The sequence below is a fragment of the Ruditapes philippinarum genome, unplaced genomic scaffold, assembly GCF_026571515.1.
Source record: "Ruditapes philippinarum isolate M1 unplaced genomic scaffold, ASM2657151v2 ctg2763_1_1_1_1, whole genome shotgun sequence".
Lineage (NCBI taxonomy): Eukaryota > Metazoa > Mollusca > Bivalvia > Venerida > Veneridae > Ruditapes > Ruditapes philippinarum.
Genome location: NW_026865109.1, coordinates 8,471 through 35,563, shown reverse-complemented (window position 1 = coordinate 35,563; position 27,093 = coordinate 8,471). Strand labels below are relative to the sequence as shown.

At 32.3% G+C, this 27,093-nt stretch overlaps 1 protein-coding gene across 1 annotated transcript; it reads right to left on the bottom strand.

Annotated features, from left to right (window-relative positions):
• On the bottom strand, positions 1-26,305 carry LOC132727836 (uncharacterized). Its single transcript, XM_060713423.1, has 10 exons — positions 25,442-26,305; positions 24,854-25,022; positions 20,232-20,369; positions 19,066-19,176; positions 16,502-16,705; positions 6,167-6,342; positions 5,081-5,207; positions 4,081-4,316; positions 3,507-3,670; positions 1-2,545 (listed from the first exon to the last, which is right to left on the bottom strand). The coding sequence occupies exons 1-10, from the start codon at positions 26,285-26,287 to the stop codon at positions 2,386-2,388; spliced, it is 2,331 nt and encodes a 776-aa protein (XP_060569406.1). The 5' UTR covers positions 26,288-26,305; the 3' UTR covers positions 1-2,385.
• Between the last annotated feature and the right edge of the window lie 788 nt (positions 26,306-27,093).

The window sequence follows — 27,093 nt, the reverse complement described above, 5'->3', positions numbered from 1 at the left end:
TTATTCAATCAAACCAGAAGGTCATAAACCCATGTGGTACATATATTACAAATAAATTTTGAACAATATATAATATTACAAAATATACATGCATATTATCTGAACATACCTCTGCATGTATCTAGTATATGTACACAATCATTTTAGTCTCTTATATATATATGTGTTCATAAATTTCAATAGAAAGGGGACATAACTATACATGAAAAGCAAATACACATTAATTTGTGTTATCTCCCATGCACTGAGGCGTATTTATAATATAATTTATCAAATTTTCGATTAGTGAGACTTTCTAATTATGTGTCATATATTATCTACTCATATATTGTTGTAATCATTAATATAACTATTTTGCTTCAAAAACCCATACAATTCTGATTCTGAATAAAAACCGTATCATGTATAATAATAGCGACTAACAAATTACACGTTTTGAATATTGTTGTGGTATAATAATCGCATTTGCTGTTATATATATATATATATATTTTTTAATGTTGTCGAACTGTATGAGTATTTCACCTTTACCGACAAATAACGAAAGAACGAAAGTGGTAAAACTTTGATTTGAATTGAACTTAAAAGCGTAATAATGATGAGCACATAAAATGCGTATAATATGTGACTACACCCTTAATTTGAAGTTTATAATATATATAGATATAACATGTTATAACAATGTGATAAACATGTTATTACAGACACGACACAACAAATACTTTGATAAAGCAATAATAAAAGATATATTCTAACAAAAATGTGATAAGGAAGTGATAACATGTAATGTGATAGAGCATGTAATAAAGGCATTGTAATGAAGAATGTAATATCAGAAATAATGATAGAGCATGTAGTTAAAGAAAATCTGATAGAGCACGCAATAACATACAATGTGATAAAACAAACATAGAATTAAAGACAAAGTAAAAGAACATGTAATGACATACACTGTGGTAGGGCATGTTATTAAAGACAATGTGACAAAGCATGTAATAACACACTTCTTAACAACAGGTTGTTCACTGCAACCATTACCAAAAGCCTCATTATATGTAATACTTGAACACTGAGATATACTCTGGACAATACCTGGATATTTAATATTCTCTAGTGATATTGACCTTGCATGTATTTACCGAAATTACATGTGTCATACATATAGTCATGATAGTTACCATTAATCTAAGAATCCATCAATGAATGATGAAGTATTGGTTCCTAAATTTATACATTTTCATATTTTTATCTGAACTTTGATATCTTTGTGAGACTCTGTCGCAAGGATCTGAATTTTACAAGTGCACCTAACAATTGTAAACATTTGTGCCAAGTTAAATCAAAATCCCTCCATGAATTAAGAAGTTTTGCCTAGGACATAGCTCTAAGTGTAACTATATCTTTGACTTAAATACCTGGACCATGCGTGAGCAATACGTCTCATGGCGATGACTACTTCTATATAATATAAAGTAGTCTTAAATTTTTATCCTGCGTGAAGGAGATATGCTCCAGACAAAGCTTGCATATTTCATCATATTATGTGAAATACGCCTTGAATATATTAACCTACAATACATGTGTCATAGCTGTAATTCTGGCAACGCACCACCAATAAATGATTACTAAATGCTTCTATCGCCATCATAATTTTAGCTGAACTTTGACCTCTGTGTGACTTTGAGTTTAGCCAAAGGGACCTGTCTTACGCAAGCGACTCTCTGCTTTAAAATGTCGAACAATTGAGATAAGCTATATTACAATCCACCGATGAAAAAAAGAAGTTTCGCTCCGAACCTGCATTATTCTATAACCTCTAAAGTTTGACCTTTATCTTTTACCTTGAGACCTGGAGCGAAATGTTTCATAGCAATGAATACTGTATTTCTAAATTGCATGTGTCACAATCATGGTCATGATAATGACCATATAGTCTTACAATAAGTGACGACTAAATGAACCTTCTATTCTAATCACTAGTGTGACATTTAACTTGGCTGCACAGTGCGCATCACTTCCCATCACAATATTTGTGCCAAATTTTATTGAAATCTCTCTATGCGTGTAGAATTTTTCTAGAGCATTAAGTGTGACCTTAACCTTTGACCTAGAAACCTTGTTTTAAGTGCAACACGGGTTCTCATATTGGTGCGTATTTCTTTGAAGTTTCATCAAAATCCCTCTATGTTTGTAGGACATATACTCCGGACCAAATTGGACCCATTACGCTTGGGGCGCTCCAATAATATTTTCCGTTCAAAACGGCCAGTAATATTTATATGTGATTCAATTAAATGATTACATCAATAAATTATTCAACTAACTAAACTTACTGAACTAAATAATATATAAGTGGTGTAAAAGATATGTAAGCACATGTTTAATTTAAGATAAATCATGTAAAGCCCAGACTATAGTTGACAATGTTGACAAATTCGTAACCCTAAGCATATCTTGGAGGCACTTGTAGAAAAAATCGGGACATTCTACTCGCATATTAGCGAGAAGTGCGATGTCTCCGCCCGTTAAACTGCTGATACCGCACCTGTAACAGATTATAATGGTGTTATGGAATTACATCTTACATGAAGATATTAGTATTCTGTATTCTCCATTACAAATCCCAATTACAATAGGAATTATATTTAAATTTTATACTGGCTGTCTATATAGGCGGAGGGTTACTGCTAAGTTTCCCCTTAACAGTTATCGAACAGCAAGATATTCCCCCCTGTAAAGTGAATGTGTTTGATTTTTTTGTTGCATTTGAGATATTAATTATATATTAAAATACAAATAACAACAAGATTTGTCTGTAAGAATATGCTCGACTTTTTCAGTGTCAACAGTTAGAAATGTGTAACTATGTACAAATTTAATGCGATTTGTTCCAATGATGTCATGTAAGAATTTCAAAGAGAATAAGTATGTGAAGTTTCAGCCTTTTTTATAGAAACCAACATGCACACACAAAACCAAAGGATTACCCTGAGGCCGAAACCAACACTTACACTTTGGTGAGTGTAAAAGATCTCCCTTTTCTTCGAACAATCAAGCAAACAGGAAGTTTCCTTAAACTTGTTTGTTTATACATTTTTACATTTATAATTTTACTCATTACATCCTCATTTATTACGGTGATGCTGATGTTATTATATTATATCAAAAGATGAGACCCGTGTGATACAAACACTAAGAAAACCTATCTGATTTATGCGAATATCACTACAGGACATTTCAAAGTAAAGACCAGGCGAAAAGTAACTGTCAGACTATGTGATTGTTTTGATATTTTGATTGTCATTACACCTCTTTTACTTATCATTCATTTATAACCTACCTTTTGCACGCATATATTTTCGATTTAAAGTTGAGTTAAATTTTGACATCACTGGTGGTCAAACAAACTGCCAAACTAAACAGCTCACTGGGTGCAATAATATCAAAATATTGTTATATATTATTGGAAACGTGTTTAAAACGTAAATTCATTTCAATGTACTTACTCCTCAAGCCGGTTCTTGACAATCCATTTTTTAACATCGTCTGCCGTCCACTTTCTCACGTTATCAATGGTTGTCTTAGAAACAGATATTCTTCCAACGGCATTACTCGGCGAAGAAGCTGTATCTGCATGATCAACAGAATGGGCACCTGCTGCCTCCATTACCTACAAGAAAAATTGAAAAATATAGTGTAACCGCTACGGAACAGCCCTTGGTAACATAATTACCTCTTTACAAAAACAGTAACAATTTTCTCAATTTAAGAGTTCACAATTAATATAAATTATCTAAGGCAAGCAAGTAAAATTAAATAAAACTTTAACAAAGTAATTCACAGTACTGTGATAAAAGTTGTTGAAAGATCAAGCGGCCAATTATAAACAGCTTTTGACAGAAAAATCATCATATACTCTTTCAGTCATTTAAACTCGGTCATATAACTTGTCAGAAAAACATTATCACTAACGGTAAGGACCAAAACACAATTAGTAATGTGTCGATTCAACTAAATAGTCAATCTACCAAACGTGTGACAGCAGGCCGAAGAAGGGTCCTTTTAATCCTCTTGACTTACAGAAGCAATCTGAGGTTTGATAATATTCCCTGAATCAGGAACATCTTCGGATCCTCCTAGTACACTATCTATCTCCTTAAGCAAGGCCTTCATCTTGTCTTCAAATGGATACTTTTGGCTGAACTCGTAGAACAACTTGGCGCCCACTATAAAGCCGAGCCACCCATCAGGAGTGTATCCTCTCTCCATCTTTAATGGAATAACCCTTTTGCGTAGTTGAAATGCATATTCTGCCTCTGTAATGAAAAGGCAAAGGAAAAAAAACAAACACTTTTGTATGACAGTGTGCTTGAATATTCACAGTTTTTGTTAGTTAACAAGAGCCTTGATAATGTAAAGCTTTCTAAGTTTAAAAGAGCCATTATAAAAAGAATCCATCTTGGAGTTATGGACATTACATACTGAATTCCTATTATGCTTTCAAACAAGTGTGTGAAGTTTCAATTCATTCCGTTCAGTAGTTTTGGAGATAGCAACTTGCACAAAAAAAACATATCATAGTTGAGAGTAAAACATAATTTGATGATGATTATGCACCAGCAAATTGAAAACAAAGCAGCCCAACCACACATCATAGTTAACACTTTTGAAACCTCTAATGGTTAGTGAAGGCCTTGGCATGCGAGGACTCATGATCAGGGTGTGAGGGTCAGTCCATGCTAAATTGTGTACCAGGTATCAATTTGGCTAGTTGCTTTGTGCTGAAAGAAGCCATCCATTTTACAGACAAAAAATTACAAATTCCAACATCCAACTCTCTTTTTCCTCATTATTAACCTGAAAAAAGTATTTTCTTTAATGTTCTTTAGATTATCTATTTAAGAATATCTTTATCATTAGTTATTAAGTAAGAGCGTGTTTTCACCGTGACATTATTTGAGAATAAACCAATACGATAGTTGGGTCTGTTATCCATTATTCAAATAGCAGCAACATGTATGCTTGAAACTATTGCCAGGAAAATGTGTTTAAATAGTTTGCAAAATATTTAATCACTTACCTGCCCTGCAAGCAGGACTATGCTTGTACTTATTGGACATACACATGAGGAATACATCAGCACCTTCCACAGCCTCTGCCATAGCTTGAAGAGTGGATCCACCCATCTGGTCAATATCCATCCAAACCTGAATTTACGAAACATCATTTTAAGGATCAAAACATAAAAGTAAACCTGTGTTAAAGATCATATCCAAAACATGATCACCTTGTAAATAAGGGCAACTTTCAACATCCATTTATTCACTGTGAACAAAAAGAAAAGAATAATCTTATTATGAAGACACGTTTTATATAAAGATTTTACTAATATAAGACAAACTAACATAGTTAGGACATTAAATCTTGGTTGCATAGTGTGGACATTAAGTCTTAATTGAATATTGAGGGCACTTAGTCTTCATGGCAAAGTGAAGGTTTTGGTTGAACAGGGAGGACAGTTAGTCCTGATGGAACAGTAATGACACTTAGTCTTGATGACATAGTGACGGCATATAGTCCGGATGGCATAGTGAACACTTTGTTTTGATGGCATAATGAGAACACTTAGTGTTGATTGCATAGTGACCACTTTCATTCTGGATGGCATAGTGAGGACACTAAGTTTTGATGGAATAGTGCAGATACTTAGCTTTGATGACGGAGTACAGATACTTTGTATTAATAGAAGAGCGAGGACACTTTGTATTGATGGCATAGTGAAGAAACTTACTATTGATGAAAAAGTGACGAGACTTACTCTTGATGGAAAATTGAGGACACTTGGCCTGAATCGAATAGTGTGGACACAGTCTTGTTGACATAGAGAAGTCATAAAGTCTTGTTCAAATATTGAGGACACTTAGTATTGATGGTATAATGAGGGAACTTAGTCTTAGTAGCATAGTGAGGACATTAAGTTAGCTATACGTTATACAATTTAGCTTCAAGTTAATGTTGAAACCTCCAAACTTTAAAGTTTGTATAATTGAAATATTATTTTATAGTGAATGCGGCGATATCTTTTTTGTATTTCAGCTAAATTATTGATTGTGTGGCAAATTGTATTCACATATATATCTGTTCAATTGTAATTTTGTAAGCATACCTTATATCCCCTTGTCCTGATGTTGTCTCGTACATTTTTAAGTACCTGCTGATCTGCCCATTGGTAAGAAATCATCACATGACCTCTAGTTGATGCCTTATCATCTTCCAAAGTGGTCGTTTTCTTTTTATTTGAGAACAATTTCACTGCTTTATCTGTGTTATGAAGCTGTAACCCTATTCAAAATAATGACAGACTATAACGCTTAACCAGCTGATTTTGTGTAAATGACCTACCCTGCTTTGAATTTGGAAAAAAATTGTATACACATAATGATGATAACCTAAACTGATAAAATATGTAGTTCATTATAACACATAGTAAGATTCAGCAAATGATATTGAACATACCAATTTGTTTAGCCTTTTTAATGAGAGAAGCTTGGGTAAAAAGGGGGTCTTGACTTCGCAGATAATCTAAAATTGGTTCATACGACTATATTTGTTCAGTTGGTGGCCAGGTATCGGCCATATTCTTAGAAATCTGTCTCATCTTGGGTTGCAATGCAAAAAGACTATATTTTTTGTTTAATGACCTTGGCGTGTCCAACTATTTGATACGGTGGCTCATATGGGACATGGGCTTTGTATAAATTGGTTGTTGTCATACTTAAGGGCCTTAAAGTGTCCAACCTCATATTATCCGCTAGCTTCTTCTTACAAAATTGAAAGTAAAATTAAAATAACAAAAAAAATGTTACTTTGGGTTGTAAATATTTTCATTGAAAGAGTGAATTACGTGTACTTATTCCAGGTGATAAACTAGACGCTATAACATAACAACAAGCTACTGAATAAATATGTACAAAACTCATGATCCCATGTCAGCTTTATTATTTCTGCCTGTTAGTCGTCCTGGTGCATTGTTTTCTCTTTAAATATTTCTAAGTATATTGAATATATTTATCAGCTAATTACTTGTGAAATAGTATTCAACAGTCTCCAAAGATTATAGACAAACGTAACAATAAAAAGCAATAAAAAAACTTAAAATTATTTATAAGAAAATGTATGGTGACTTTAAACATAAAAACGCCTTAGTCGCTTTATAACACGTATCATCACCTGATGAAAAAAATATATAATTGTTGTAACAAATTGCAAACAACATACATTGGCCAATCTTTTTAAACTATTTCTAAGTACATGTATGCCGAAAGCGAAATGTTTTTAAGAAAAAAATCTATAATTATATAAACAATGGACAACATTTGCTTATTAAAATAATGTTCGCATTATTAATTGTTGATCTTTATTTGCCATTTTACTTTCTTATTTTTATTTATTTTTCATTTTATGTGTTATAATTTCAGTTTTTTTTTTTTGTTTATTTGTGTCTCATCCATGCATATTTACATGGTACAAAACATTTATAAAATGCAGATACAAAAAGCATGGCCAAGGAGACTATCGTTATACAACTAAATAAAATAAAAAATAAAAATGATTAAACCTTTTTGATTGTTTCTGAGTATAATATTTTCTTATTCATATCTTCAAAATGATATATTCCATCCTGACATATAAACATTGATAAAATAGTATGTTGTAATAAATGATATGTGAGACAGTAACATTTCTTCACCTTTACTTGTTTATTCAAATTTAGATTACCATTGCCAAACCATACTTTTAAGATCTGCCCTATTATAATAATGATGAAGATAACTGTTTATAAAAAATACACCTATAAAGACCTATATCAATCCTGATCAGACCATAGATGAACTGATTAGCAATGGTTATCTACGTTAAGCTTCAAACATAAAAGAAATTTCCTTAAAAAAATAAAAAATGATACAACATTTATGTACATTTTTAAATGAATTCTACATTTAAATAAAATATATTTAAGTATCAAAACGTGAGAGAAATAAATTATGGCGGCAGGTTTTGGCAGTTAATTTGGCAATTTCGGGATTTAAGAGTACAAACATACTTTTTTGTTCATCATTCATATTAATAAAATCAGCATTGATATCCTTGGCTTTATCAAATAAAACATTTCTAAGAAGTTGGTAAGCAGGACAGTGTGTTAAAACATGTATTTCTGTTTCAACATTTTGTTTACAAATTGGACAAATCCTGTTTTTGACGTCTAAATTCTCATATCTTCATGTTTCCAGACGGAGGGGTGCAACTCCACATCTAAATTTTGCTAATGCTGATGGATGCTTTGTAAGCATTGGTAAATATACATATTTTTCAGTTTCATACTGATATTTAAACTTCATATGTGCGTAATTTATTTCTGGTACTACCAACAGAACCATTTTGACTAGATACGCGTTGTTTCCATTTATTAATAAACAAATTAATACTATTTTGCTCAAGCATATAACAAAATTTCCTAGATGACAAAACATTACATGTATCTAATATATGTGATAAATTTATCAATTTTAAATGTTCTACACAAAGTTGAACTGTCAGTTTTTACATCTAGTGCTAGATCAAGAATAACAATATGCATAAACTTTATAATTCAGTCTATCTATATTTATTCTATGATATCTATGCCACATCCTAGCTACCGATACCCACTGTTTCACATGCGGTGGTTGCCAATCAAGTTTGCCATACAGAGCTGCAGTTGGGGTGTATTTTCCCCAACCTAAACAAAAACGCATAGCTCGATGTTGCACTGCGTGTATACGCGAATAAGACTTAGTACCCCATATGGAGGCGCCATACGGAATAACAGGCCATACCATTTGGTGAAAACATTGTATGGCATGCCACCGAGACTTTTGGACTTTGCAATAAGGAGACCGAGTGCTCTTCCAGCTACAGAGTTGCTGTTTTACAAAAATCTAAATGTTCATTTAAAAGAATGCCTAGATATGTATACCGAGTGGTAGACTATGGGTACTGCAAGTGAAAGCAAGAGTGGTTTTTTCAACAGATGGTGGTCTAAAGTGTACAATATTGCCCTTCTGTTGATTAACTATCAAAAAATTTACATAACACTAATTTGACAAAACATCTAAGAGATCTTGTTAATCATTTTCATTTTCCGCTATAAGTGAAATATCGTCGGTACGATATACAGTAAGATACTGACACACCTTTTCCTGTAGCTTCAATCTTAGTGACAAGGTCATTTAAAAACAAATTGAACAATAAAGGTGACAACGAACAACCTTGACGTAAACCACATGGATTTTTAAAACCATTCTGTATTCTAACACAGATAAAACCATTTTGTATAAGGATCTCAAGGCATTAAACATGCTACCTTCAATGCCAGTATCAAACAGTTTTTCCATGACAGACTACGATTAATAAAATCATACGCTTTTCTAAAATCGATAAAGACACGAAAGGTAGACTGTGTAAGCTTTTTCCTTGAATCAATAATATTACATATGTACTTAGTGTTGAGACATGATCTATGTTATTTCTATTTTTTTCTAAACCCATTTTGTTCATCAGCTAAGATGTTATTACTTTCAGCCCAACTAGAGAGTCCATTCTTTAATATAGAACAATAAATCTTATACATGGAGCAAGGTAGAGCTTTACCGCTGTAAGATAGTGTATCACGAGGGTCAGCAGTACTAGACTTGTGCATAGGGGCAGTTCCCCAGTTAGAAGGCATAGTTCATGTTGAAAAACCACACATTAAATAAAATATGTAATAAATGGGTCAAAGACAGAAAAGGCCGGGTTGCATTTGTATACCAAATATCATGATGCTGTGATGTTACGAAAAAAGAAATTTACCACTGACCATTAATGTCGAAATTTTACTAAGTCAGTAAACAGGAAGTGGATGAGCAACAGACCTGAAATAAAATCGCAAGGTATGAAATACATGTCAATGCTGTATGGCAAATATCAAGAGACTGTGATAAGTAGTTGCTGAGAAAACTGTTACGAAAATTTCCTACCATTGACCATAAATGTCGAAAATTTAACTAAGTCGATTAACAGGAAAAGGATGAGGAACAGACCTGAAATCGAATCCCACATTATTGGACCCTGTGTTAATGCTGTATGCAAAATATCAAACGGCTGTGGTAAGTAGATGCTGAGAAAACTGTTCCGAAAATTTCCTTCCATTGACCATCAATGTCGAAAATGTAACAAAGTCGATAAACAGGAAGTGGATGAGTGATTGACCTGAAATCAAATCCCACAGTATGGGACAACGTGTCAATGCTGTATGCCAAATATCAAGAGGCTGTGATAAGTAGTTGCTGTTAAAACTGTTACGAAAATATCCTATCATTGGCCATTAATGTCGAAAATTTAACTAAGTTGATAAGCTGAGGAAGTGGATAAGTGACAGATCTGAAATCGAATCCCACAGTATGGGACCACCTGTCAATGCTGTATGCCAAATATCAAGAGGCTGTGATAAGTAGTTGCTAACAAAACTGTTACGAAAATTTCCTATCATTGGCCATTAATGTCAAGAATTTAACTAAGTTGATAAACAGGAAGTGTCAGATCTGAAATCGAATCCCACGTGTCAATGCTGTTTGGTAAATATCAAGAGGCTGTGATAAGTAGTTGCTGAGAAAACTGTTACAAAAATTTTTCCCCGCCAGCCCTCCGCCCGCCCGCCCACCGCCCATCATTAACCATACTATAACCCGGGTTTGCACATATGCAATCCGGCCAAAAATGAAACACATCCGTTATTTCTGAAAATATCTAATGGAATTTTGTAAAAACCCACTGGTGTACCTTGCTTAGCTTTAAAAATGGCTGTTTTTACTTGTTCAACAGTGATGCAACAATTTAAACTCTCATTTTTAGCATTTAAACCATTTTCTTGATCAGTAAAAGCAAACTAACTGTGCGTAGGCTCATTATTTTTATTTAAAAGATTACTAAAATCATTTTTCCATCTGTTCAAAACATGTAATATATTGCTAGATATGCTACCATCAGTCATTACTACCTCCATTGGTACCTCTTTATTTCTTGACTGTGCAACGCCTATCTTACCAATGGATTTCCAGAATTCCTGTTAATTTATATAAGTACAGAGGGGGATATTTCATCTGGATTTGTAACCTGGATTGGTTTTTTATGAAGTATTCAAAGTACCCACCACATTTTTCGCTATGAACTACTTTGATAACAAAAATAACAGTTCTAGCTACCATAACTTAATATAAACAGGCATGCACTAGTATCATAAAAGCTATATCATAACAGTATCAACAGTTTTATTAGTATGAAGCCGGTTTAAACATACAAAGCAGTCTCATTTAACTGTGATTGAGATGGGCGCACATGTTTTCTGTTTGATTAAGAATATGAGTTGTACTGCAACCTGATGGACATAAAATGTCATCGTAATTCATACTTGCTCTTATATGTTAAGTATTTTAGTTTGATTTGATGCAATTAGTCGGTTGATTGAGATGTGCGCCCATGTTCTTGTTTGATTACAAGTTTGGGCTGTACTGCAGCCTGATGGACATAATATATCATCGTTATTCATACTCGTTCTTATATGTTTAATATTAACGTTTGATTTGATGAAAGTAGTCGGTGCGCCCAGCGCCGCATTCCTTGTAGGGTGTCTATCCAGCAGGTATTTCATATAATCTATTATCATTGTATTGTTAGTATTATTTTAGTTCTCAGTCGGTTGATTAAGCATTATGTCTCTAGTGAGGTGACTTTGTTTTTACATTAGGGATTAAAAATAGTTTAAATTAGTATGCTATTTTATCTTTACTGTTGTTAAATACTACGTACCATCCTAAGTTCCCTTGGACCTCTCAACAAGAAGATTCCATGCGTGTATTTATCTTAAATATTTTTGAAAATTTTGAAGTTTTACATATTAGATTAAATTAATAGTTGTGTATACAATTAACATCATATCTACTTATCTGACCATGGAATGACTTTACAAATAAAATGTTTGTGAGATACCAGTATGTAGCTATTCAGCTCCTACAATCAGCACAAAAATAAATATGTTCTGAGCTGCAATTTCTAATTTAAAATCACTGTTGTGCCAACTTAGTGTGCCTGTCAAAAGATATGTCTATACTTGTGGGCATTTCCATACTAAATTTTGCCCTGCTAAGTTCCACATTCATAAACAATAGCTCGTTATTTCAATCCCATTTTATAAAGTAGCAATCTTTAATATGATACTTTGTGTAATTATATCTATATTAAATTGAATTTTATTTGTAAATTGCATATCTTTTATGAATTTGAATATCGCAGTGCAAACTTGATCAGCTATTTCAAAGAGTATTTTTAATAATTGATAATATCCCAAATTTTGGTATGAATGATTCCAATTCTTTGCGTTGTATTGCATGACACGCGCAGTTGATTAACATGTGTTCAAACATTTCTGATTCATTACATGAGGGACAATTTTTATCGGCGGAATATGAGTGATCTTTAAGTTTTGAATGGTTTAAGTGCCTATATCTAATTTTCGAATATGGTGATATGATACTAGGTTTTTTGGGTGGTATCTTGTTTATTTCTATATTCTTTATTTCGCAGTGTTCGTTCCATAATCTATTTCTTTTTTTTTCTATCACTTTTCTATAAATTATACTGAATGCTTTTTATATACTAAGTGCTAAGTCTGATGTGATGTCATCAATGCTTGCACTTTTTGCGCATTTATCGGCTTGTTTATTCCCGACAAGACCAATATGACAGGGTACCCACACAAGCGTTAACATAAGGTTTCCATTAGTATTGCAGAACTATTTCTTAAAATCTTAAAATAAAGGGGCATTATTCTGCCAATATTGCAGGCAGAGTAATGCAACTTTGCAAACAGATGTACATTGTTACTATAAACAAGAGGGCCAAGATGGCCCTAGATCGCTCACCTTACCCATCGAACCCATGACCCATATTCGAACTTGACCTAGAAATCATCAAAACAAACTTTCAGACCAATTTCCAGGATATTTGGATTAAAATAGTAGCCACTAGAGTGGTAACAAGATTTTTCTATGTTTAGCTCCTGTGACCTAGTTTTTCATCCGAGATGCCCCATGTTCGAACTCATCCGAGCAATCACCTAGACAAGCATCGTGATAAAGTTTGATGATGATCGAGTCAAATATGTGTCCGCTAGAGTGTTAACATGTTTTTCTATTTTTAGCTCCTGTAACCTAGTTTTTCATCCGAGATGACCTATGATCGAACACATCCGAGTTATTACCTTGGTAAGTATCCTGACCAAGTTTGATGATGATTAAGGCAAAAATATGAACGCTAGAGTGTTAACAAGGTTTTTCTATTTTTAGCTTGTGTGACCTAGTTTTTCATCCGATATAATCCATCTTCGAACTTATTTGAGCAATTACCTTGACAAGCATTATGACCAAGTTTGATGATGATCGAGTAAAAAATGTGACTGCTAGTGTTAACAAGGTTTTTTCTATTTTTAGTTCCTGTGACCTAAAGTTTTATCCGAGATAACCCAAGTTTGAACTCATTCGAGCTATTACCTACATAAGCATCTTGACAAAGTTTGATGATGATTGATGCAAAAATGTGACCGCTAGCGTGTTAACGAACAAGTGTGGACGGACGACGGACTTTCAACGATCCTAAAAGCTCACCCTGAGTTAGCTCAAATTTCATTTGAATATCTCAAGCAATAATTGAGATATTTGACTTTACAAAAAAATTTTAACCAATGCAGACGCCGACGCCGGGGCGACTGCAATAGCTCTCCATATTCCTCAAAATAGCCGAGCTAATGAGTCAAATTCTGTCAATACCTACTGTATAATAGCTTTACTATTTTGTCTTAAATTTGATTATTAACAATTTTATTTACTTCAATCAAATATGGGTCTTCCCTGATAATAGATTTTTATACTACACAGCAGACAGGGGACTTGCAGCAAATGCAAAATATTTCAGTGCTTTCCTGGACAACTTTACCTAAGGGAAGTCTCCAAAAATATGTCATCATAATGGTGAGACTAACACAGCATCAACTAAAGGAATGGATAAATTGCATTTGAAGGCTCAATTGGACTACAGCTGTACTCATTCCAATTAAAAAGAAACATTTAGCTCTTAACCAAGACTAAATCTGAAATAGTTTTATATTCATTTTCAAATTACACATTCTTTCAGTCCTAGAAATACTTGTATGCATAAATATATTTCACATATATCAATATTGTGTTGATTTGTTATTTACTTGTACCAATGAAATTGAAAGTTGCATTATTTCATCGACAAATATTTATCCTTTAGATTTATTGACCCGCCAAAAATGTTTAAAACTTCGATCAATTATTAAAGTATTAATTAATACATGGCTCAAAATTTATTTCGATAAGAATATCACACAGTTTTGTGGGGTGTTTTTATTTTGGTTAATTAAACTTGATATTCAAAAAAATAAAATGATTTAAATTGCATTTACAGTATTGATTAACTCAATGAAAATTATAAAAAAGGATAATTTCAGCTTGGAGATACCTTTGTAATGTTATCAGATACTCGGGATTTTTAGTAATTAATGGTGTCAAGATATTTATTCTTGCATTTTCCATAATTAATTGCAGTATTAACAAAGCAGCCGTGCATTTGTATTTGTTTTCCCAATTGTGTAACGTGACGGGGTTGTCGATGCAGTGTAAAAGGTTCTGCATTCCTTAAAGTAAAGCACTTTTTAGTCGTTAGTTTAATAACATAAATGTTTCTTAATATCAAGCGAATGTTAACATCCTCCTTAATATAAATGCTGCAATACATCAGCAATAGACCTTTCAGACATAAAGGAAAACAAAGCTGGTGCCAATTGTATGTAGGGTCTATATTCTAACGGACGTTTAGTATAATATCCTGCTGAATTTCTTAAAATGACTTGTCCAGTTTCTTTGGCACTGTCGATTAATAAATTATCTATTTAGCCAACAGAATACAGCCTAGTCGGACTATACCTTATCATAATTATACAGGCTGGTATAGCTGAATACTGGTGGCAATGCAAGGCTTATGACTTTCTATTCAAGCTGGTTAAAAGCATAAGGATGCAAATATTTTAAGTGGCAAACATCTTAAAATCTTGATAAAATCATATTGACAGAATAATGTTTGTGAATTTTCGTTTTCGAAAGCAGGTGGCAATCATTAATAATTCATTGTTAAACATTTCAAAAAAAAAATTTTGTAAGGGACTGTTTAATTTTGTTCTTTTTAAATAATGTTTAATTTTAATGCACATAAACTTCAAACGCCTTAAATTATGTCTGCTTTTTCTCTCTACTGATAAGATCATAACAATATGAAAACAATGTGACAATACCATGATTGTTTGTGCTTTGTAAGTTAAAGCTGTACACCCTTTAGTATTAATGACTGCCAAGTTTGTTTCTTAGAACTTTTCTGATGTATTATAAAGGGGGTTGTAAAAACAACTTTCTACTTTAAAGGGGGAAAACGTCTTATACAATGAGCATTTTTCCTGTGCCATAAGATGTTCCTAATGCAAATGATAATTTTTAAAATTCTCACACTAATTTAATCAAGTTGTTGTGAAAATATAATTTTAAATAGACAGTTATAATACAATTTGAAAACGTCGCTGTGGATATAATTTCAGTTTGGTCCAGCTATATTTCAATGAGAATGAAAGGAAGGAAAGAAATATCCTGGCAATGATGTTTTGGTCGAAGTACATGATTTTTGCAAACACAATGTTATATTAAAACTAGTTCCGAGAAACTCTTACAGACTAAATTTTCAGCATCTACATTGGGAAATCATAATTTGACAATTTCAGGATGGCAACATATGACAAACGTACTTAGAGCCATCAAATGAATATAAAATGTGTTTGTTTCTTATAACTTTTTAAAGAATATGCTATGTTGAAGGCACATTAAGTCTCAGAAAAATATCATTTTGTTTCTATTGAAGTGCAAATGTGTACTTTGTTGTTTTATTGATTTAGAACATTTCAGATGCTAATCACATGACGATTTTAGCATGGAATGTGAAATTATTTTATATAGATAGCAATATGCTAATAAAGTGGTCTTTCGACTTCCATACAAAAAAACTAAATTGCTATTTCTGTACAATTTGTCAAATCCCAAACGAAGCAAAAGATGACTAAGCTGTTTTGGTCAATAAGTGACATTTATAAAGCTGTAACTTGAAAAGTGAACATATCACCATTATTTAGGCTTAATGTGCCTTTAAGTTCAGCAACATATATATATAGCCTAAAACTGTCACTCATACATAAAGAGTATTCAAATTTCATAGCGGCATTTAAATCACCCTCTTAGCATCGTTTTTACAATTTACTTGCCAGCATTAATACATATAAGTGCAAAACATACAAATATGAACTGACCTATTTTCTTGTATTTTTCAACAACTGTTTTCTTCAATGCATCTCTAAGTGTCCACAGTGCACCATTGCATACGTTCTTGATTTTCTCATTTTCCGAAGTTTTTAAATCTACGAGTAAATCAACGATCCCAAGTTCCGGTTTTCCGGTGATGAGCGACTTGTTATCTTCGTCAAAACACAGCGCCCATAGTGCAGAAACGCTCTCTTCAACGAAAAAAAGCAGTCATTCTTATTTCAAATAATAACATTTTTTTTAGAAAATGAATAAACATATGTACAAATTATGAACACTGGTATTATTGATAATGTGACTAAGAACAGGAGTAAAAGCAGCAGACGAGGAGAGCGAGTGAGGTAATTCCAAATGATTTAGTCAAAAACTTCGCTTCACTACCTTTTCAACTTCATAGGTTTGAACTCCTAAAGAAGTTTCAATTTTTTAAGAAAGCTTTAGTGCTAGCCATCTTATGCTAAACTAACCAAAATCACAGAAAGTTTAATATTTGATTTCCGCAGACTCTGTAAGGACAGGTAATTACATTCATATGCTTGGATTATATTTAAATAGAACTGAACTGACTTGTGTAAATAAATAAGCTTAAATTTCGCTATATATATCAAACTGTGGTAAAAGTTTTTTTCAAACTGTAGAAAAGTTTTTATTAAGTATCAGGGAAGGAGCAGGGGACAATGGGAGAAAATACTTACCGTTAACAAAAAATTTAACGAGACATCACAAAACGTGCAAACATTCCAAACATGTAACAATAAACAGAGGACATACATGTTAAGGACAACAGAGGGGTATCACCTCTGAACGGTCATTAGTAATAACACCACTGGGGAAATTACACCGGTTTTGACGTGCAAAAAGTCACCTTTAGCCTCAAAATGTTCTTATGTGACAAGACAGTCAATTAAATGAATTCCCGCCGAAAAAAATCTAACAAAAGCCATTGTAACATTAGATGAAAACAATAAAAGACATAAATGACCATGTAAATATGTACAGAAAGGTACAGCCTTATGACCATAAATAAGTACTCTATACCCTCAAGGAACCAAGAGCAACAAGAAAAGCTCCTACAAGGGCATGAAGAAACATGACAGAATACAAAAATTAAAACAATTCTTTTTGAAAGGTTTAAGAACTGTCTTGTCATAGAGCCTCCACTTGGTCTGTCATATGTAATCAAAAGAGGAAAACGTAGTGTCAAGCCGTTAAAGGGTTGAACACCAGGCATGCGGTATACTTTGAAATATTTAGGTCATAGCATAGCCTCTTTTAATAAAACTTTGATAATATTAGTAAAGATAACAGAAAAATTACTATGACACATAATCCTACGAAGTTTATAAACCACAACTCCGAAGTAAACAGGCTTGCTAATACATAGTCGTAAAATAATTTTAAATACTAATTAGATTAAAAATAAACAACATCTGAATTACAACGGTCCAGTAATAGATAAACTGCAATAATTAAAATCATCCACACGACTTCATGCCTCAACAACTTTATACCCCATAATGTTGCATGAGGTCCATTTCCATCTTAATGTGGATTTTAACGGTATTAAAATCCAAATCATCTATTTTATCATAGATTTTAGAAACTACAGTATTGTTTATAATAGAAATGTTTAAATCTAAAAAAGATATAGTAATGTCTGAAGAGTTTGTTTATTAAATTTAGTTCACTTGGATATATATCAGAATCCATTTTGATCAAAAAAGCAATTACTCATGCTAAGGATATCATCTAGATAGCGGATAGTGGTATTAATGCAAGTATAAGTTTTTGTTGTGAATCAGGAGAGATACTTAATATAAAATCCCTCTTGTTACAATATAAGAATAAATCAGCTACCAGGGGTGCACAATTAGTTACAATTGGAATGCCTGTTGTCTGTTTGAAAAAAGTATTACCAAACCTGACATAAATGTTATCTAATAAAAACGAGAGTCCCTTACAAACTTCGTCACAGGTCCACATTGTATATTATGTAATGATACAATTAGTAAAGAAACCTTCTTTGATTTACAAGCAAAAAATAATAATGTTTTAGCTTGCAACTAAAGATAATAATGAGGCCTGTCCGGCTCCACACTATTCTCACCCTAGATTTTGTCTTACCCTATGACAAATCTAACAGGACTAGAAAAATGTGCTGAGGTGAGCTTTATACAATGTACAGTTAACCAGTCCTGAGGCAAATTCCATGTAGATCTATGAAATGACAAAAAATGTATCTCACATCATAATAAATCCAGAAAAACGCCATAAATTTGCAAAATTAATGTTAAAGTTTGGCAGCAAATTTAAACAAAACATGAATTTGCAAAGAAATATTATTATAGATAATTATGCAAAGTCATATACCATTTCTGCCGGATCTAAGCAATTAAAATGGCTTAAATATTTTACTTTTCGTTATCTTGATTTTTCCAAGGTAACGTCGACTACCACTTTTCGAGAGTCGGCTGTATTACACTGAAAACATGTAAAACAAAATGTCAAAAACAACTTAACATTTCTTTTCTACCTATCAAAAAAAACTCACCATACTGTTCACCATCATCGCCAATTTTGGCCATCTCCACAAGTAATTCCAGAGCTCCAAGCTCTACCAAAGTCTTCATATTAGCATCATTTCTTGCCAGTAACTTGACAGCTGGTATAGAAAAGTAAACTGAATAATTACAAGTGTTTTTATTCGCAGTTTATGTTTTATCTTGTGTTTGGGAGCTTTCATCCACCCCACCCCTGTCTAGAGAATTTTTTTTCCACATCACTTTCACTTTTCCTTATAATTATTTTTTTTAATAAACTATACAATATTTTCAAATACTACTGTTTAAAATGTTACAGAACTGTTCTTCTTATTTGTCTTTTACATTCAAAGAGTTTCGGACAAGAAAACCAAAAAAGATTGGGATAGAGGTTGGCAACATTTATTAGCCCAATTAGGTTTTACAAGCCCAAAAATGTTAAACTCTGATGAAAATGGCTTAAATGTTTTGTTTTTTTTGTATTCAAGTATAAATAAAATGTTCTTTTTTATCTCTTTTAAAGACACTACGATGATTCACTGTTAAATTTCACAGACCATTCAGGCTAGCTGCTTGGATAATTTTATCGTATGGGCCACACCCAAATTCTTCTAGCATTTGGCTAGCTGGTTAGTGCTACATTCGCAGACTGCTTTTATGCAATATTTGAAATAGTTAATAAGAGTAAAACTACATTACAATGTCTCCATCACATATTGTAGAAAAAATTTCCCTATTGCCAGCTTGACCACGAACACACACACACGCACACGTACGCACGCGCGCACAATACTCACACATTGTTTCTAGTTTTATGGATCACAAAATAAAAAAAAGTCTTCGAAACTGTTTAAGCAAAGTTTACTATCGTAACAATTTTTGGGGAATTGTCAATAATACTTAAGAATTCTAAATAGTTTTGTAGATGGGAAAAATGCCTTTAATTGGCAACTATTTTATGTAATTAAAACACCGAACACTACAGTCAAAGCTCGAATAACTGGATCTTTAATTATTACTGAATCATCAATAAAACGGACATTATACATGTCTCAGATTTTCCACTGCATTCATTGTTTAAACGTCCTATAAAATCGAAATACCGCTACTCAAAACAATTTGAGATAATTTGTTGATTGTGTACTAAAACTTTACCTCGCATGAAAAAAAAACTTACTGAAAACACATTCTCGGCAGGACCATCCGTTACATCTTCGCATCTTATCTTTCATCCCCTTCCTGATAAAGTCTAACAAAACCATTACAATCTCCTTGTTACTGTTAATGACATCACTTTCTTCTTCATTGATTATACCTACAATATATAAATATATATATTCAAGATTTAAGATTTTCAAAACAATTTTTTAAATGTTCATCGCCATGTTGGACGGTTCAATGAACACATATTGAGAAAAGTATGTACATAATAAGAATCTGATAATTATAAATTAATATATTAAAATATATATTTATTTATAATTATCACATTCTTATTATGTACATACTTTTCTCAATATGTGTTTATATCATTTCTCATATGTATTATTAAAATATATATTAATTTATAATTATCACATTCTTATTATGTACATACTTTTCTCAATATGTGTTTATATCATTTCTCATATGTATTATATACTAAATTATATGTAATATATAATTTACATATAATTTGATATATAATACATAACACGCTTGATGACTTTTACTTATTGCAATCAGCAAAAACCTTGACATTGGTTTTTGTGTATAGCGATTCAATGATCATTTTTGAATTATATGCCTACCCAAAGTGAAAGGTTATTGGCCTAAATATTGGTTTGGTCAAGTAAATCAATAACAACAAAATGAAAGTAACGTTCATGAAGTAAAAAATACCAAATATCAAATCATTTAAAGTTAAAAATCATATTCATTTGAGGAATTATGATTATGTTGTTCAACATGTCATTTCATTCATTAATTCATCAATAAAATCCTTGCATAACTAGTCTTAACATGCCGCAGACACTGAAAGTTAGGTTCTGGACATATATCCATTCATGTTCATAAAGGTAATAATTTTGCTTAGAGTGACCTACCAAGAAGATTTACCTAGTTTTAGGGGCGTCCATGGCCGAGTGGTTAAGGTCGTTGACTTTAAACCACTTGCCCCTCATCGCTGCGGGTTCGAATCCCGACAGGGACTTTGGATTCTTTCATGTGAGGAAGCTATCAAGCTAGCTAACGGAACGTCGGTGGTTCTACTTAGGTGTCCGTTCGTGCCTGAAATAATGTACGGAAGGGCACCTGAGGTCTTCCTCCACCAGTTAAGCTGGAACGTCGCGATATGACCTATACTGTGTCAATGTGACGTAAAATCCAAAACAAACAAACAAAAAATACGTAGTTTTACAGAATTTGAATAGATGTGTCCTAGGGGGTCAAGGAAAATTAAAGGTCAAAGCCATACCTCGGTTACATTATACAAAGTTTTTCTAAAGTTGTGTTTTGTCCAAATTTGAACCAAATCCATTCATTAAAGAGTATAGATCTATATGTTATGAACTTGTTTTATAAAATTCATAATCTTAACAAGAGCACTGATGGCTGTGCTAACGTTCGTCTGTTAAATATTCTTAGTAATAAGGGAGGGGGACATATATTTTTTCAGAAGTTCGACACTTCTCGAACTGCACCGTATTATGATAAGCAAATATTCCAAGTTACATGTTGATAACTTTAAAAATGCAGCGGTCATAATAGCTCTAATTTCTCTTCGAAACATACGAGCAAATATAATGTTGTTAACACAAGCTTATAGTTGGTTCTCGAAAGAGTTGTAAAATAAAATGTCCTTGTTATCAAATACACATGAATATTGTTCGTAAACTTAAACAAATGTTCACCAATATAGAAAATAGAAAACAACAGCTACTTTTAATAGGATTTACACAATTAACCCATTACGCGATATACCGGCCTTTTAGCGCATTTTCTTTCACCCCTCCCCCTTATTGTTGTCTCAAATGGTGAAAAAATGCCTTATTTAGGCCCCAACACTTGTTTTTGTCTGACAAATGTAAAACAGTGACCACTTTTTCGGCGCAGCCCCTTTTTGGCTATTTTGAGATGTCCTCTCGTTGCCATAGTAACAAGAAATTTAAGACTGAGCATGTTGTTACAAAGGCAATGGTCCAGTCAATATTTGTGATAAGTTTGATTAATATTGAAGCAGTTTTAGTAGTGTTATAGCAATTTGAACTTGTAGCGGTAGACTGTTTAATGAAAACAGACATTTTTTACAAAATGATCATGCAGTAATTGGTTAAATAATTATTTCGTACATGCGAAAATTCTTTTAATAGATATAATATGCACATATTTGGATAAATTACTTGTGCAGAAATCTTAAAAACTCCCACTGAATATGTGTTATTTTAATAAGAGGAAACATAATCGGTGTTTAGTGGGCTACATTCCCTATGACTGGTAAAGTTAATTCAATCATTTTGTGTCGCCTCTACTACAGAATAGCGGCTTCATATATGAATTACTTCTCCATAGTCTGTCTTTCCGTCAGTCTCAAAACTTGTCCGGACAACTACCCAGAAAGTACTGATGCAATAACATCCAAACTTTACAAGAATCATCAGTACCAGGTTTAATTGTGTATATCGTCTGTATCTAAAGGTTCAATGCTGTTTGTCAGAGTAATGGCCATTTAATCATTTTTATTTATAAAGTTTGTCCTAACTAATCATCTGAAATGCATTATGCAATTTCAATGACACTTTACAAGATTGATTTGTACCTCAAGTACATGCGCATATCACACGTGTTTTCCGGTTGAATGATTTTTGAGTGGTTTATTGCACTTGAACAAAAAGTATTTTTTGTGTTGCTAGCTACACATCCAAATTATGCTGTAATGATCAGTACCAAGCTAGTTGTTTATATTATTTGTATTTATAGGTTCAAAGATTTTTGTAAGAGTGAAGGTTTTTCATGATTTTTTATAATTTCATTTTTAGGTTTTGCTCTTATTCGGACTGCTTTGCTCATACTAATGATGCAATATACATAAAAATTTACACGATTGATAGCTACCTCAAGTATTTTCACGCGTTACAGAATTTCATAACTGTACATCAAAAAAACAAGAAGGTAGATCACAAGGTCAAAATCTAGGTCAGCTAATATCAAAGCTCAATTTCACATCTAAAATGTGCATGTGGTCAAAATACCAAAGCAATACCTCGATGGACAAAAAATTAGGTCACAATGTCAAAATTTAGGTCAACTGATATCAATGTTCAATTTTATATCTTAAACTGTGGACATGATCAAAATTTCCTAGTTAAATGATATAATAAGAGAATATCATTTATTTTACCTTGACGGTCAGGGTTAAGTAAAGGTCAAGGCAACATCTAAATGCTCAATATGTTTGTCGAAAGTCTTGTTTTGTTTAAGTAAAAATCAAATACGTACATTAATAACAAAACAAAATGTCAATTAAGCAAAAAATTAATAATTTGGCCTGGATGGTTAAGATTATTTTAAGCTTTAAGAGATTTTGTCCCAAAGGTATTTTTTGTACATATATAAAGATTATCCATTTATCTATTACCAAATTATATTCAATTATAGAAACAATCTGTGAAAAATTCATTTATTTAACCTGCAGATAAAGGTCATAAAAGTGCCATTTTTAATAAAAGTTTCATACACATGAAGGTCATAACCTTAATAGTGTTGTGTCTTAATATAAAGTTAATCTATTCGTCCATAACTTAGATATTCCACGTTACTGCAAAAAAGAGAAAAATTCAATGAGGTCTAGGTTATTTATAAGTGAAGCTAAATGTCTGTCTGTTTAACATAATAAAGGTCTATCTCAGAAGATTGTTATGTTCAAATTTGAAGACAAATAATTTATTCAAAAATAATAAAGTTATAAGCACTCATAGCAAAAATTAGTAAACATTAAGCACACCTTGAAGGTCAAAATCATTTATAATGAAGGTCATGTTTAGTCTGGTCTACTTGAAGGTTTTGTCCAAAGGGTTGTTATGGCCAAGTATGAAGACAATTCAGCAACAAATCAAAAATATTATGAAGTTTAAAATTTGCGGACGGCAACGCCGACCTGACTACAACAATACCTCTATTTTAAACAAGTAGAGCTAAATATGTTATTTTTAAATGACACTAGATCTATGTATTCATACTGTTATGATCTACGATCAACGCATAAAACATCTGCTCCATGTGTACTCAAAGTACGTTGTTTTTGTTGTTGTTGTTGTTGTTGTTGTTGTTGTTTGTTTGTTTGTTTGTTTTTTCTTCATTTTACAAAAATTGACTGTTAAGCAATTTTCATAATTTTCAAATATAAAAATTCAATCATTAATTTTGTAAACTATAAACGGCAGTTACATGCATATGAAAATACAATAATTTGATTAAAGTTAAAGGATTAAAGTACTTTAAAGGTCAAAGTCATAATTGCATTGCTCGACTTTAAGTTTAAAATCCTAGGAAATGGTAAGTTAAAATATACTTATCAAGTCTATTTATAATACAAAAATGGCAATGTAAACAAAGGTCAATGACTTGGTCTTTACTGTCAGTCATTTCAAGGCCAAGATCACATCTGAAAGGACAATTTTATGGTAAATGATATATTGGGTGAGTTTAAATAAAAGAAAGAGAAGCTTTAGCCACTAGCATAGGGCCAGGCAAATCGGTAGCTAGTTAAGTCAAATAAAAGTAATTGGTTATGGTTTTCTCAAAAAGAAAAAGATCACAAACCTGCCAAACTGGCCAATGCACTCAATGCATGCATTGTATTTGGTGACTTGAGATAAGGTTTTAAACAAGAGACCATGCCAGCACCTCGTAGTCTCGAAATATTGGTTTCTCTCATTGACATATTGTGAATAATACCTAGAGAATTTTCAACAAAATCGACTTCAATTCCCTGAAAAAAAATTGATAATTCTCCTTGTTGTCCAACTATACAATGTAAATGCTGAAAAGTGTGTCAAGAAATAATGAATTAACACAGACAGTGAATATTTACCTCCTTAATTCGTAGATATATAAAATCAATACAAAATAATGTTTTTATTTATTTTTATGAGCGTTTTAATTAATTTTACCTTATGAACTTTATTAAATATATCCCCAGTAGTTTTGGAGTAAATATAACTGAAAGAAATTGTAGATTACAATTTACAATAAACAAAGCAGTTGATAACACTGGCACACCTTTGAACAAATTGTGAGCTAAGGATGCATTTTGCTTCTGGTATGAATTTCGCTAAAAATCAAACATGGTTATAAAACCAGTGCAATGAAAGAAACAACTATTTACAAACAATTTTAAAGTTAACTTACAACCAGTTTTGGTTTTTCTTCCTTTGCAAAATATTTTGGAATTGAATCTCTTAGTATTTTTATGAGTGTATCAAGAAATCCAGGCTCATTTGCAAGGCCAATTGCATACTCATCACTATCATCACTGAGGTTATGCATGATTGCAAGACTGCATAATACAGGTACAGTCTTACTGGTTTCCTCCTCTCCGTCTTCACTGCGCCATCCGTTCATATATGTATACATTACAATTTTACAGCTCAAATTGAAATATTTAGTTTCCATCATTAATTCTGCTATGTCTATTCTAAATTTCTCTATTTTTACTCGATCTGCATTTTCCAATGCATAGTAACTTTTGTAAAAGTCTATAGCAGCATTATAGATCTCAGTAACAAATGCTCCACCATTTTGGTGGTAAGTCTGAAGTGCCACTACTTCTTCTGCAGTATCTCTAAGGTAATTAAGTGTCTTTGTTCTAAATTCTTCAAGTTCTTCGACCGTCATCAATTTATTTTCATCTTCCTTATCTTCAATTCCAGTCTCTTTCTCGTTTGTACTTTTGTCTGTCCCAGTATCTTTGTCATCACTGATTTCTTTCTGTTTATTCAATGTTGACTTTATAATAGAAGGTGTAGGAGGAGGAGTTACAATATCATTTCTAGGCGGAGCTTCAAAATGGTCACCAGGAGGCGGAGATTCAATATCTTTGGAAGAAGGCACTGCAATACGATCACTCTTTAGACTGTGAGAAGAGAAATTATCTTTTTCTATACATTCTTCAATTTTTCTTTTAGATTTTTCTTTATTTTCTAATTCTGTTTTGGTAACCTTTGTATTTCTAGTACAAGACACTGAAGATCCCATTGCAATGTCCTCTCTGAAATATGAAGACTAAAATGATTGTTCAGATTATAACTGGAATTTTATCTTTAGAAAATGAATATGGACAAAAAACAGCAGACAATTTTGACCAAAATCACCAAACCTCTTCCCTTATTGTATGTGTTGGACTTCTATCCTTTGCATATAAGACTGAAAGCTATTTCTTGTTTTGCCCTTGCCACACCGATATTTAAGATCACTTTGTATCATTGAAATGAAGAACAACATACCATAATTTCACTTCATTTATTAACACTTTGAGATTTAATCCAATTTTCACAATTGCTATAATATAAGATTAAATTCACAAATAAGTGCTAGTATTACGCTCCAAATAGAACAAATTTATTTCCAACATGTCTATTTCACCAATGAAAGATGTAACTGAAGTCAATATAACAAGTTGAACCGAACCTTTATAAAGTAAATGTTTAAGAGCAAGAGAAACTCGAGAGTTTTTTTGAAACATGAAATAAGGAGTAAGAAATTAGGACTGTGGAGTTTCAACGTATACAATTAAATAACAACTTACATAAGAGCTCATGTGGAGTATGAACTAAGACTAAGGAGCTAATAAGTGAGTATCATAATATAATAATTTTTAAGACTGACATAAGATTGAAATGAAATATTACGATTGAGTATATGCCTAGTATGTCTATTGAGTATAAGCACAAATAACACATCAAAAATATGAAACAATACATGTATGTGTTGATTTACATATGCAAACCATGCATAAATACATTGTATGATACAAATAACAAAAATGAATTATATAAAGATCA